At 41.4% G+C, this 15465-nt stretch overlaps 2 protein-coding genes across 5 annotated transcripts in view; one reads left to right on the top strand and one right to left on the bottom strand.

The window, feature by feature from the left end:
* The window catches only part of rmdn1 (regulator of microtubule dynamics 1), a 59651-nt gene extending 47465 nt beyond the window's left edge, over positions 1-12186 (top strand). For both annotated transcript variants that reach the window (XM_072467958.1, XM_072467957.1), the window contains 3 exons: positions 6456-6486; positions 9014-9147; positions 11944-12186. In XM_072467958.1, the coding sequence (XP_072324059.1) occupies positions 6456-6486; positions 9014-9147; positions 11944-11991 (213 nt within the window). In that variant the 3' untranslated portion in view covers positions 11992-12186. The remainder of the gene's footprint in view (positions 1-6455; positions 6487-9013; positions 9148-11943) is intronic.
* Positions 12187-12822: 636 nt separating this feature from the next.
* LOC140385621 (NEDD4-like E3 ubiquitin-protein ligase WWP1) overlaps positions 12823-15465 on the bottom strand; it is a 300217-nt gene continuing 297574 nt past the window's right edge. For all 3 annotated transcript variants that reach the window (XM_072467951.1, XM_072467952.1, XM_072467953.1), the window contains one exon: positions 12823-14152. In XM_072467951.1, coding sequence (XP_072324052.1) covers positions 14053-14152 — 100 coding nt within the window. In that variant the 3' untranslated portion in view covers positions 12823-14052. The remainder of the gene's footprint in view (positions 14153-15465) is intronic.

Here is a 15465-nt window from a genome sequence, read left to right as displayed (position 1 = left end):
CTAAAATTCCCCTCACCTTTTCTGCTCTAAGATCCATCCCAGCTTCTCCACTCTCTTCACATGATTGAAATCCCTCATGCCTGATTAACATAGATTAACATAGAGTGCAGAAGGAGGCCATTCGGCTCATCGAGTCTGCACCGACCCACTTAAGCCCTCACTTCCACCCAATCCCCGTAATCCACTAACCCTTCTAACCTTTTTTTTGGCCACTAAGGGCAATTTAGCATGGCCAATCCACCTAACCTGCATGTCTTTGGACTGTGGGAGGAAACCGGAGCACCCGGAGGAAACCCACACAGACACGGGGAGAACGTGCAGACTCCGCACAGACAGTGTTGCTGCGGGGAATCAAACCTAGGACCCTGGCGCTGTGAAGCCACAGTGCTAGCCACTTATGCTACCGTGCTGCCATATCCTAGTATATCTATCCCCTCTATGGCCTTGACATCCTTCCTAAAGTGTGGTACACAAAATTGACAATAGTACTCCAGTTGAGGATGGGCCATCGGGTGAGATTTTCAGGGCCTGTTTGCGGCAGGCACAGATCCCATTGTGGCTACCAACTTGTGTAAGAGGGCCATAATGGGATTTGCGCTGGTGAGATTTCTGAGCGCGATGTTCCCGGGCCCTCCCCGATGATGTGATCATCTGGGCATGAACCTTATTTCAATAAATTAGAATGCATTTAAATGTCAAAACGGCTTGACGCCATATCTTTGGACAATGTCAGATGTCCCCCCCCCCCCAACATGATGTCATGCCGGTGGGATTCACTGCTGGTTTTCAAAAAAAGAAACCAGTCGCAAATATCATGCCAGAGCACGAGAAGATGAGTATAGCTCCCAGGTGGTGAGGGATACAGCAGTGCCAGGGGCATTTCCAGGGTGGCAGTGCCAAGGGGTTGGGCCGAGGGTGGGACTTCTAGGGAACTCCATTGGAGGGGATACCATTATGTGGGGTCAGCGGGCTGATGGTGGGGTTGGGGGGGGGGGGCACTGTTGCACCTGCAGTATCCTCTTTACTGAGTGGCAGTGCGTCAGGGAGAGTTCCAAAGGCCACGGTGCATGTGTCCTTTGGTTGGGGTGAGCACTGCTATATCCTGAATCCTCTGCTATGGGGCTGCGCTTCTGATGAGTGCACTGAGGAGTGCCAACACCTGTTGGGCCGGTGATTGTGCTTGACTGACTCATCCCCTTATTGATACAGCTGGGGTATGAGGGTTACCAGGGGGCTGTCTGGGTGGGTTTCCCCATCACCACTGGTTCTGAGGATTTACAGGACACAGGGAGCATTCATCAGTGTGAACACCCAGGAGCCTGTAACTATCACCAGAGGGGTGTGTTTAAATCACATACTGCAGAAATGGCAATTTGAGGAGTCCACCCCAATCCCGAGGGGGGCACTCGAGTCCACGGAGACTTGGCACCAAGTTGTTCCCCGCTACTCTCCCCGGCCCAGACGGCCACCCCTCAACAAGCCCGACAGGATTTGAGAGTTTCTTTACCTTCTCGCTCCCCCTCAACAGCCATGGCATCCAGGCCCCGCTTGTCAATAGTTGCACCAATTCGCTCTTGTGTGAATCCTGCCTGAGAGGAGTGGAGCATCGTGAAGGGGTGGAGGTACTTGTTTGCAACCCGCTAATGAGATTTAAACCCAGGCAAATTATAGTTTTGCATGGGTCCACCAGCGTGGGGCGCAAACTCCACTAATGCCGCCAGTGGGGGCTGGAGAATGGCGTCTGAATCTGTGCCAGTGAAAATAGTGAGTTTTGCATTACCCGCTATTCCTCCCCCAATTGCAATTCTCGCTGCTCGTGTCAGGAAGCAGAGAATTCAGCCCTATATTTAATGTGTGTCCTTTTTCTTTCATTTTTCATCTCTATCTTTTGTCACCCATGGAATTCTAGCATTGGAGGTACTTTGTTTTCCCCCCTTTATGTGAATTTGTCTACTCTGTCACCATCTCCTCTTTGTAGGCCTTCCATTGATCAGTTTATTGTTTTTGCCAACCAATATTTATCCCACTTCACTTTCAGTTTACTGAAATAAGTCCTATTCCAATTAAATTCTTAACGCTTGATTGTTCCTTTCTATATCCATAGTTTCTCTAAACCTGATGATAATACGATTGATGAACTCCAAATGCTGCTCCCCAGTGAAACGTGCTTTAGTTGCCCCATTTTGATCCCCGGAACAAGATTTAGCCGTACTTCCTTCCCTTTGAGTTGGAAACACACTGATCAAGAAGGCTCTATTGTACACATTTCAGGAATTTCTGCCCATCTTTGCCTTTTACACTGTTATTTTCCCAGTCTATATTAGGATAATTGAAGACCTCGTTATCACCACTAACAGTTCTTGCATCTTTTTATTGTTTGCTTGCATTGAACCTATGGTATTTCTGTGGGATAATGTCAAAAGAGTTGCCATAATCTTCAGGTGTAAAGTAGATAGGTGGACTAAAGTGACATTTTGGTGAGCAAGGAATCCTAAAGCATATAGAAAATAATAGAGTTCAGAAAAGTAAAATTAATGTCCTTTAGTACAGATATCTTCATTATTTGAGTTAATTTTTGTGCATGTCCTGCTTCCATCACCTTCACCCTTTCTAATTTGGAGTTTTTGGGTGTTCTTTTTTAGTACATTTTTCACTTTTTATTAACTTTTACCTGTATTATACAGCCTCAATTGGAAAGAAAAACTGGATAAATCTACAGGTTTCAAGGCTTTAAAAAAAAAAAAAAATCCCCTCCTGGATCATGGTCCTAATTAAAGGACAACTTCCATTCAAAGAATAGCTGTGGCCATAAGAAAATTAGGGTTAGAGTTAATAGGCACAACATAGTAGATGTAATAATGGAGTAATAGTCTGTTCAAGCAAAATGTTTGCATTATAAGCTACATAACAGAATCCCTTGATAAGCAATGTTGGGCCTAAATAAAATGGGTAACTGTTGTATTTGGTCATAGAAGGTATCAATTAGTTCAACAAATCTTTCCTGACCCACTCATTTGTCAACCATGACTCTCGCCTGAGTCAAACGTTGTGGAGTTTGTTGCTCATTTTAACCTTAGTTTATTTGCTCTAATTCTGTCACCTTTGCTCTTGAGTCGCCAGGTATCTTTCTGATACCGCCACGTGGTTCAAGTCCGAGTAATGATTAATAATCCAACACACCGCTTAGTAAGAGTTAAATCAATGCTCATTTATTATATACAGCAATTAATACTTATACAATAATTCTACTTCTAAACTACTACCTACCACTAACAGGCCAATAGTTAACTTTGGAAATGGCCCACCAGGTCAGGGAAACGAATGGCCTTTCGAATGGGTTCTGAGCCTGCGGGATTCAAAAGCTGGTACAGGTCGATAGTCAGGAGTGTCTATCTGGTAGCGATCGTTGGAGTAAAACTTACGGTTTCTTTCAGCAAGGGTCTCGAAGGGTGCGGAGCGGAGAAGAAGGGTCGAGTTGAACTTGGCCCCTATTCTTATAGTCCCCAGGGGCTTCCAGCCTCTCGGGGCGGACCTTGTACCTGGTTCCAAGTGATTGGACTCGGTCCCAATCACTTGGTTCGCTATTCTCCAATACTGGAGCGATTCCTTGATCGAGGGGTGGTTGTTTACCTGTCTTTGTGTCAGCTCCTGCCGGCGCCGAAAGGCCTGGGTCGGCTTTGAGTTGCTAATTTGTAGCAATTGTTCCTGGGGATGGCTGATTAATATGCAGATGGCTGGGGTGTTGTGATGTTGATGGCTGCAGGTATCGGTTTGGTCTGGCTTCTCTGGAGGCGAATACACTGTTTTACCTGCAGCTGTCTGTTTGAGTCCTATTGGCTGATTTTCCCATCAGCCTCTTCCGTTCGCCATTTTAAATCGGGGTTTGGCCATTCTAATCGGGAGTCAGCCATTTTACATGGCTACAAGTTCCATCTGATTTGAGCACAGAATGTAGACTGGCCCATAAATGGAGTACTGATGGAATGTTAGACTAAGGCTCCATCCATCCTCGGGTGGATGAAAAAAATCCCATGTCAATAATTGAAGATGAGCTGGTGAGTTCTCCTCAATGGCCTGGTCAATTTTTATCTCAACCAACTTCTTTAAAAGTAAATTATTTGGTCATTACTACAGTTCTGCTTGTGGGATATTAGTGTGTGTAAAGTGGCTGTCATTGTTTCTTATATTGGGATATCATGCAATCATGAAAGATGCTTTAAAAATGCAAGCCTCTCTTTGTCTTCTTTAAAATTACTTCTGTAGTTGGGAAGAGTAAAACTGTCATTGTTGTTTCAATAACCCCCCCCCCCCTCCCCCAGAAATACTGAGTGCATTGTTAACTTTTCATATCCTGCAATTTAATATATTTTAGATCCTTTTCATGAGATGTGAGTGTCACTGACGAGGTTAATCCCTAATTGCCCTGAACTGCTACAGTCCATCTGGTGTAGATACACCACAATGCTGTTACACAGGGGATTCCCAGATTTTGACCCAGTGACATTGAAGGAACGATGATACAGTTCTAGTTACAATGGTGTGCTGCTTGGCAGGGAACTTGTACGGTGGTGCTGGTGTTCCCATGCATCTGCTACCCTTGACTTTCAGGATGGTAAGAGATCACAGATCTGGAAGGTGCCGTCAAAGGAGCAAGTTGCTGCAGTGCATCTTGTATACGATACACACTGCCAACATTTCAGTGATGGAGGGAATGATTGTTTAAGGAGGTGGATGGGGTGCCGATCAAGTGGGTTCCTTTGTTCTGTCAAGCTTCTTTAGTGTTATTGGAGCCGCACTTATCCAGAAGTTTTTTAAACATATGATGAGGGTGTTGCTGGCTTGATCAGCAAATATTGCCCATCTCTCATTGCTCTTGGGAAGGTCGTGGTGTTCTGTTTTCTTGAACTATGGAAGTCCGTGTAGTGTAAGTACACCCATCATGCTGTTAGGGAGGGATTTTCAGGATTTTGAAACAGGGACAGGGAAGGAACAGCAATATAGTTCCAAGTCATGATGATGTAAAACTTGGAGTGGAACTTGCAGGTGGTGATATTCCTATGCATCTGCTCCCTTGTCATTCTGGGTGGTAGATGTGTGTGCTTTGTAGTTAGTGGTCATTCTGGGTGGTAGATGTGTGTGCTTTGTAGTTAGTGGTCATTCTGGGTGGTAGATGTGTGTGCTTTGTAGTTAGTGGTCATTCTGGGTGGTAGATGTGTGTGCTTTGTAGTTAGTGGTCATTCTGGGTGGTAGATGTGTGTGCTTTGTAGTTAGTGGTCATTCTGGGTGGTAGATGTGTGTGCTTTGTAGTTAGTGGTCATTCTGGGTGGTAGATGTGTGTGCTTTGTAGTTAGTGGACACTCTGGGGATTCAGGAAGTGAGTTACTTGCCAGAGAGTTCTTGGCCTCTGATCTGCTCTTGCAGCTGCAGCATTTATATGGCCAATACAGTTAAGTTTCTGGTCAAAGGTAACCCCCATGATGTTGATCGTGTGGAATTCATCAATGGTAATGCCATTGGTATCAGGGAAATGATTGGATCTTCTCTTGTTGGGAGATGGTCATTGCCTGGCACTTGTGTGGGGAAAATGTTACATTTTTTAATAATGTATTTTATTACAAACATGTATCAAAACAGGTGACAATGAACAAACACGCTGGGAAACATGCTTCCCTACAATCAACTATAGTCTGTACAGATTTTTCCTTTTTTTCACACACCCCCCCCTCCGCCGCGATGAACAGCCCCTCAAACACGGTCACAAACATCCCCCACCTTTCCTCAAAACCCCCTGAACAGCCCCTTAACTCATACTTTATCTTCTCTAATCGCAGGAAGTCATACAGGTCACCCAACGAAGCTGCTACCCCCAGTGGCGATGCCGACCGCCACTCCAGCAAAATTCCTCGCCGTGCAATCAGAGCTAAGACATCGGCCTTCCTCCTCTCCATGAGCTCTGGCCCAAATATCACCACCAAAGGGTGCGGGTCCACCTCCTCCACTATCCTGGCTAAGACCGTGAACACTCTCGCCCAGAATCTTCCCAATTTTTCACAACCCCAAAACATGTGCGTGTGATTCGCTGGCCCCCGCCCACACCTCTCACATTCATCTGCTACCCCCTGAAAGAAACCACTCATTCTCGCCTGCGACATATGCACCCTGTGCACCACTTTAAACTGTATCAGGCTCATTTTTGCACATGAGGAGGTCCCGTTTACCCTTTGCAGTGCCTCACAACCATGCTCCCAAATTGATCTCCCCTCCCAACTCCGCTTCCCATTTCTCCTTGATCTTCAGCACCCGCTCAACAACCGGGCTCCTTGAATACCTATTCGGAGCCATTGGCAATGCTGCCGTCACCATAGCGCTCAAACTAGATCCCTTACAAGATTGAAAATGTTACTTATTTAGTATATTATCGAAGATGCTAAAATTTCAAAGCCTTTTTGTTTCAGGCTCTCCAATATTTTAACAAAGCTGAGGAAGGTAGGAGATTAATGAAACTAATTCATTCAGTTATATTAAGTTGTATCGTGTTGAACTATTAAATAATGCACTTTAAATTAATAAATGTATTTCATTCATTTAGTTTATTAAGTTACATGAAGTTGTATGTTGTATTTAATTCGTGTACATTATTTCATAGCTACTATATCCATTATTTTTAGTGTTTACATGGCATATTATTGAAATGTGCAGATGATGCAGTTTAGAAATGGAGCAGTCTTCAGGAGGAAGTAGACAGTGGGAAGATGAATTTTAATGCAGATCTCTGAAGTGGTGAAAGGAAAAATGATGGGAGGCAGTATAAATTAAATGGTGTAACAGAAGGGTGCAGGGGTAGGGTTCACATAGTGAAATATTTGAAGTTGGCTGTTCAACTGCTAAAAATAGTTAATATAAAAATACATATGGGATTCTTGTCTTTTATAAAGGTATAGTTACTGATTTGGGTGGCAACAACACATTCAAGGATACTGATCAGATATGAACTGGAGATTACAGTATCCAATTCCAGCTTTAAGTTGTGTGGAAAATCTGTGCATTGCCTGAAAGGGTGGTGGAATGAGATGCAGCAGTGTTCGCTACTTAAAAAGGAAGCATTTGCAGAGGAATGGGATGAGTAGAACTAGTCCAAGCAGCATTTTTGTTCTCTTTTCTCCCAAGTATCTATAGATTTTTGCACAGCAGAATGTATTCAGTGTTTAAGCCTCTTAAGGAATTTGGTTGCAGAATATTTGAGAAACCAAATATCCCCAATCTACAATGAGGATTACTTCAAATATTAGTTTTGCAAATTTCATTTGAATCAACCGCATAAAAATATGAGACTAAGGACAGAATCAAATCCTGCCATTGGTGCAATTATTACTATGCCTGCTGGGCAGAAATGTACACTTGGCTATTTGTTTAGCTAATTTTTTATTTAGTGATTAGGTTTAATCAGAATGAGAAACAGTTCCGTACACCCAAAATGAGATAGCGAAAAAAGTCTGTGAATTATATTTCTGCATCACTTTTTGTAGTTTCTGATTACTGATGAAAATAACTTTAAATCTATGACCCTGGATATTGATCTCTCTGCTAGGGGAATAGACCCTTCCTATATACTCTATTTAACCCCTTGTTTTATAGAACTCAACTAAATCCACCCGCCCCCAATTAAATATCCCCATAATTTAATTTGTTCCAAAGAAAACAATTCCAGCCTATCAAATATTTCATCATAGCTAAAATCTTCCAGTCCTGGCAACATCCTCCTAAATGTTCACTGTACCCTCTGTAGTACTATGTCCTTTCTGTATTGAGGTGACTAGAACTGTACAGTGTAGTGATATAATGGTTGTGTTGTAATTCACCGACTGACCACTAGGAGTCTCGTTATTATATAAGTCAATGTTGGAGTCAGGTGACCTCAGACTGACTGGAGAGCTGGAAGAAAGAGGTTGCTTGAGCATGTCCATACGATTATTCATCTGTTGTTTTGTATATATTTGACCCACAGTTAATGTTAATAAATCGTTTATAGCTTTAGCTACAAGTTGTAATAGAAATCAGGCCACCCGACAAAAACATTACACACACTACTCTTATTTTGGTCTAACTAGTGCTTTATACAGTTCCAGCATAACCTCCTTGCTCTTGCATTCTGTGCCTCAGTGAATAAACTATCTCAAGTGCCTTCTTCACCACCTTATCTGCCTCTTTTCCTCTCTTGAAGGATCTGTGGACATGCACTCAAAAGTTTCTGTTCCTGTACACTTCTCTGTATCCTAACATTTACTGTGCATCTCTTTGTCTGGTTTTCTTTTCCCAAATGCATTAACTCCCACTTCTTCAGATTGAATTCTATTTGCAACTTTTCTGCCCATCTGATTTATTGATATCTTCCTGCAGTCTACAGCTTTCTCTCTTACTGCCAACCACCCGGTTGGTTTCTGTATTGTTGGCAAACATCTTAATCCTGCCTTGTACATAAATCTACAAGTTTCCAAACAGATTTTCCAGTTAATGCGCAACACCCTATTAATGCAGTGTTAGTTGGTAAAAATCATTCTTCAAATTGCTTTCAGTAGTTGGAAAGGGCAGGTACTTTTAAATATGACATGAATGACGAACATTGTCAAAATCTTTCACATTTTCTTGTATAAAGCCTTCTGGTCGTTTGTGAGTGACTCTGGACCCTGGCAGGCAGTTTAAGAGCAGTTTAGCCTGATCTTGTCCACTAGTAGAACTTCCAGCAGGTAGTCACTGGGTAGAGTTCAGAAGCAAGTGCCTCGATTTGTTTCTTTAATTGTATTGCCTTCCTCCAGACCAAGAAACTCTGGGATAAATTGCTCCCACCTTCCTCATTAAGATCTGTTAACTAAATATAGACCAGAAATTGAACATTCAAGATTTCTATGACTTTCTCAGATAAGGTTTGTTTTTACAATGGAACTTATGAGTAGAGAACCAGAAATCATTCTTCAAAATGGAGCAAATTGAAGTTTCGTATGTTTTTAATTTCCAGCTGACCCAAATTTCTACAGTAAAAACTTGCTAATGATGGGTAAAACCTATATGAAATTAAAAAATGAGATTCTGGCTCTATTGTGGCTGACAAAAGCAAGAGACTACCCAGCACGTAATGAAGAAGACAAGCAGGTACAATTGTACTGTTTAATTCAAGAAACTTTATCTTTGCTGTGGTATAAATTTTAGTTCACTTCCGGTTAGCTTTATAGTTCTTAACAAAATTTAAATTTTTTTGTTGCTTTTATTGGTGCTGATAAAACACTATTAATTCAACTTGGTTCCAGCCAAGCTGAAGTAAGTAGCTACAGTAAGCGCCTGTTTAGCTTAAGAAAGTAGTTCAAAGGCTGCAGGTGGATGGAGGATGTCATATTATCAACTAGATTTGGTAGAAAAGTAATATTAATACAACTTAATTAAGGGATTACATTCACTTAAGTTCAGGGGGAGATCGTGGTGTGGTGGTCATGTCACTGGACTAGTAATCCAGAAGCTCAGGCAAATTCTCTGGGACATGGGTTCCCGCAGCGCAGCTGGTGGAATTTAAATTCAAGTAATATATCTGGAATTATATTCCAGGTATAATTATATATCCAGAGCAATGTGATTGACTCTTAACTACCCTCTGAAATAGCCGAGCAAGCCCCCAAACTCAAGGTCAATTAGGGATAGGCAACAAATGTTTTTAAAAAAATTTAATTTAGAGAACCCAATTCATTTTTTCCAATTAGGGGGCAATTTAGCGTGGCCAATCCACCTAGCCTGCACATCTTTGGGTTGTGGGGGCGAAACCCACGCAAACATGGGGAGAATGTGCAAACTCCACACGGACAGTGACCCAGAGCTGGGATCGAACCTGGGATCTCGGCGCCGTGAGGCCACTGCGCCACCGTGCTGCCCTATAGGCAACAAATGTTGACCTTGCCAGAGACACTTCCATCCCTTGAAAGAATAAAGGGCAAAAAAAAGGAATTGTATCCAGAAATAAGTGTCAGCAGCACTATCTGTCCTAGGTTCCAGGACATGGAAAACAGTGCCAATAGAAAATAACTAACTATTGATGAGTTCATCAAAAGAAGCAGCGCTTTTTCACTGAATGGTTGGTTAGGATTTGAGAAGTTAGGATGGTTTTCCTTCGAGAAAAGAAGGCCGAGAGGAGTTTTGGGATAGATATTTGAAATCATGAGGGGTTTGGATTGAGTAGATGGGGAGAAGTTGTTCCCGCTCAATGAAAGGATTGAGAGCAAGAAGTGGTAGTGATGAGGAAAAATGTTTTCATACAGCGAGTGGATAGGGTCTAGAAAGCTTTTCCTGAGAGTGCAGTGTCAAAAGGGAATTGGGACTGTTAAAAGAAATAATACAGAGTTACAGAGAGAAGATAGGAGAATGGAACTAGTTGAGTTGCTCATTTGGAGAGCCCGTGCAGACATGATGGGCCAAATGGCCTCCTTCTGCGCTGTACCGATTCTTTGATTGCTTTAAGGATCCAATTTCAGCAGGCCCGATCACAGCCTTTCATAACTCATCCATTTTGTGTAGGTGCCGGGGACTCCAGTGGCAGAGCTCATCCAAATGACAATCTGACAGAACCCTGTGCAAAAACATAACATTGTCACTGAGAATGTTAAAATGTTTTAAAATCCCAAAGTCGAATGTAGAGTGGATTTGGTACATGTCAGACTTAAAACTCAAACTTATTTACTCATTCATGGGGTGTTAACTTCATATCCAGTTTCCAGCACAGTTGATTCTCTGAGGGGTCAAATGGTATGTTTGTATCATGGTTACTCTCCTAGTATTCTGTTAACGATGTTATTAAGTGCACCGTGTGAATGATAATCACAGCACCAGGGTCCCAGGTTCAATTCCCGGCTTGGGTCATTGTCGGTGCGGACTCTGCGTGTTCTCCCCGTGTCTGCGTGGGTTTCCTCCCACAAGTACGAAAGACGTGCCTGTTAGGTGAATTGGACATTCTGGATTCTCCCTCAGTGTATCGAACAGGTGCCGGAGTGTGGTGACTCGCGAATTTTCACAGTAACTTCATTGCAGTGTTAATATAAGCCTACTTGTGACAGTAATAAAGATTATTATACATAAAATAGCAATAGCGGCTAGGGCACAAACCTGTACATATAGATTCATAATAAACACATGTTCACTCTGTTACAACCAGCCTTGGTGCTCTGTCAGAATGATGGGCTGGGTGCATAGGGGCTGCTGGCTGGCTTGGGCCACAGACCCCAGTACAAGGGGTGTCAGGATAGGCAGCCCATGGTCGCACGTCTGCATGTCCTATCTCCTCTCTCTCCATCATCAGTTTCCTGATTTAACCTCGCTGTCGGGAAATCCCCCGGCAGAGGATCGTGTAGGCCCTGCTGAAAAATACCGGGTCAGGCCCGTTAATAGTTTGCGAACAGCATTTACTGTATGGGCGGAGTAGAACGCACGCCGATGTGAGGAGAATTACAATTTAGCATGAATCCGGCGCCAGCCACGATTTCGGCCTCTGCTAACAGAGAATCCCACCCCTTATGTTTGATGGATTATACAGGCCAGAGGATGTCCAGCTGCATATTTAGTAACCAGAGGTAACCTTGAAAACTGCCTCTTACATAGGTTAGAGACAGTTACACGTGTTAGAAGTGGTGAATATTCACCGAATCTCAAGGCTATTGTCAAACAAGTGTGGTGAATTAATTTGCATAACAAAATATATAATAAATATTCTTTTTCTCAAGTGATCAAATTAATCAGCTAAATGTTATTAAATTCTTCCTGGTGTATTTTGCCGAACCATTACATTTGTGTCAGAAGCTCATTTTTAATTTGTAACAACTGTCCTAACACACACTGTTTTTGGTGCATGAAAGTGAGGTTTTTTTTGCAGCAATTGTGGATAATCAAACTTATCTTTTCCTCTATTTGTAGGTTCAAAAAGAAGCTACAGAATTACTGAAGTTGATCAACAAAGATTAAATCAATCTAGCCCAATAAAGCAACCCCCCGCCAGCGAACTTTGTGTTAATTTTGAAAATAAATTAATCGATTCCTCAGAACATCGGTAAATTAAAAGGGTTTTTATTAAATGTTTTTAATCACAAAAGAATTCTACATGATGAAATTGTACAGGCTGGACACAGCATTAACCAAATAAAGTATGTTTATATATAATATATATTCTCATGTACCTTCTGTGTAATTATTGTGGTAAATAACTCAATGAGGCAGTGAAGTAGAATTGCAGAGCAACTCAATTCTCAATAGAAAAGGGCTCACTGCCACGGGAAACTGACGGGAAAATGACATCATATATTGACTGATGCACCTTCAATGCTCAGGTTTCCAAAATAAAATCTACAAAAAGATATCCCAAACTTCACATGAAATTAATCATCAGCAACCCCCCCCCCCCCCCCACTAACTGTTAATCCATTTCTTTTGATCTTAAATTATTCAGTACAATGTGTGGTCTAGAACTACTCTTCTTATACAACAGCTTGACAGAAAGGCTTTCAGATAAGAAAAAATAAATAAACAGACATCAAAGAGGAAAAGTCAGGACGAAATGGCCCCAGCAGTCTGTCTACCTGTAGTTACCTGTCTGGTTTTGAGAGAAGTTTTAATCTTGAACACCTGACAGAAGAAAAATTAACAAGTTTAGGTAGTAATTCCTATCTACCACAGCAACGGCCACCTATTTGTTAATGACCAACTGATCAGTTCTGCTGACAATAATTTTTTTTGTGACTAGAAGTTTTTAAAAATTGCAATGGGAAAAACTGACCAAACTCAAGTATTTACAAAACCTTTACAAATTAAAAACTTTAATGGAATTTACAATGTTTAAATTTAAAGCATTACAAATGTTACATTTCAATGTCCATATCTCCCCATTCACTGCAAGGAAGCACGGTGTGTTAGAAGTTGCAGTTCCATATAATTCACAATTATTTTTAAATAGATTTTTGTTACATGTAATTAAGTAAATGCCCTCAATACTGATGAAACTATTTTAAAAATCATTTTATTACATGTTTTTGAAACTTCTGCATTTAAGAAAAAAAATAAATCACTTGGTATTTCTAGAAAGAATGAAGGCCTATATTAGAAATTATATTTCAAAGACAGAAAAAGAAATCAAACCTATGCATAGAAAGCAATTTACAGAACAGCCATTAAAAAAAACAGCATGTATAACATTGCAATGGGAAAACTAATTACACAACATTCCTTACAATGTGCAAAACGTATATTTGATTTATTTTGTTTTATTCCTGATTGATAAATGTAACTCTAAAAGGCTGAACATAAAAGCAGCAGAGGTAATATTTTGCATAATTACTGTGAAAATTGTCCACATTAGCTTCTTGTATATAAAATTACATTAGTAGTATGGGGTACTACCCAGTACTTTTGCGTTCCTTTTTTTCAGTCTGCTATACACAAAACATACATAAACAGCAATAACACAAGGAAGTAAAAGAAAACCTCATGTCAGCATTTACACATTTTATGATCTCAACAAGCCAGCAGCATTAATTCTAGATATTTAACAGTGTTTGGCATAAGCCTTAAATACTTTAGTGACAGCCATGCGAGAAATAACCCGGGTAGATTTGTTACATCAGTGGAAACCGATCAATAGGGCATGTGTTTTCTCGAAGATGCAACTCTAAGGGGGTCGAACAGCAAACCTACCAGATCTCCAAGTAAGCTCTATAAAACTAGAGCCATTGATATTCCAGCTGCTTCTGTTTAGAAAAAAACATTCTATGTTTCAGAAAGCAGCCAAACTCTTTTCTCCAAGACACTCATTTTAAGGGGAAACACAGGTATGTAAAATACTATGTGTGGTTCAAAACATAAATTTGCATAATGATTCAGGAAGAAAAGCAGTTCAGTTCTATAGGATTCCAGAAGTAAATTACTTCTCTAGGCAAATAGCTTATATACAACTGTAGGCAACTGTGCAACTGTAGATGGCTGGATATGAAACAAGAAAAGTACATTGTGATGTCATCCAGAAGATGTGCTGATCTATTCCTGCCCAAATCCTTCCGTTTCTTCGATTGCAAAAAGCAGTTTCTCTTTCAACTGTTCATAGCTTTTGTAAGGCGGCAAGTCCAAACGATTAAAGCTGTTAAACAACACATGTAGGTCAATGAATATTTGGCTCAATTTGAACACTGTCATGTAGATGTTCTGAATAAATTTCAAAATTCAGGTTTACCACTGCTGCAGAATTCCTCTTTATCTTGGGACTGCATAACCCAGCATGTTTCTGTGTTTTTTGGACCTCGATTTACATTTTGCATGTAACTGATGCAAGATATATTTCTCCTGGCCAAAGCAGTCCACAATGAGAGAAGCAAATGAAATGTGGAAAATAGAAATCGTGCTACTGGAGGGAAGCTTAGCATTTTTGAGGTAGGAACTAAAACAGTCGGACTGGGTGGGGAGGGGGGGCCTCAGTCCAGGAAGCAGGGAAGGGACTCAGTCCGAGAGGGAGGGGGCTCAGTCTGGAAGGGTCAGGTTGGACATGGGGGTGGGTCCCCTGGGGCATCATGTATGTGCATGGTGTCCTGTGCAAGGCTGGGTCTAGGTTTTTTAAATCCCATCCAAAGTTGGCATTTAAATCACTTCTGTCAGATGTTAATTGCTGTACCTTTCATGATTTCAAATATCTCTATCAAGTCTCTATTTGACTTTACCTGCCCTAATGAGAACATCAGCTTCTTTAGTCTAACCACAACATCTCTCCTTCCTGGCACCATTCTAGTAAATCTCTGTACCTTCTCCAAAGCAATACTGTCCTTCCTAAAGTGCAGTGCCCAAATTTGAACACATCCAGCCAAGTGCAATTGTCCAGAGGAAGATAGCGCTTCAGGGCAATTGCCGGGTAAACCCTTATGTGGTAACTTCCTAAAGGGATTCCCAGCGCATCATAGGGGTATCCCCTAAATGCGACGCTGGGGAACCAGAAGTTTGGATTTGGATTTGTTGTCACGTGTACCAAGGTACACGGCCTATAGTTATCGGAAGAGTCATTGACTTGAAATGTTCACTTAATTTCTATCTCCAAAGATGCTGCATGACCGGAGTATTTCCAGTATTTTCTCTGTTTATATTAGGAGGATTTGAGTGGCAGGTTTAAAGAAATAAATATGCCCATTGAAGAAAAAAGGTGAAAGTAAAGCTAGTACAATAGAATGGGGCTAACAAATGTTTTTTTAAATTGAAAGCTATCTCTGGCATTTTAGTCTGTTTAATACAATGAAAACTTGCATTTATATAGCACCTTTAATGTAGAAACTGTCCCTTGGCAATTTATTGGGGGGGGGGGGGGTGCGAATACACCCAGATAAAATAATAAAAGACAATCCCTAGTGCAAGATAAGGGGAGATGACTGAAAGCTTGGGGCAAAAAGATGATTTGTGAAGGTTTTTAAA

This window comes from Scyliorhinus torazame, chromosome 11 (genome assembly GCF_047496885.1).
Source record: "Scyliorhinus torazame isolate Kashiwa2021f chromosome 11, sScyTor2.1, whole genome shotgun sequence".
NCBI lineage: Eukaryota > Metazoa > Chordata > Chondrichthyes > Carcharhiniformes > Scyliorhinidae > Scyliorhinus > Scyliorhinus torazame.
Note: the sequence above shows the minus strand (reverse complement) of the source record. Positions and strands in the feature narration are given on the sequence as shown.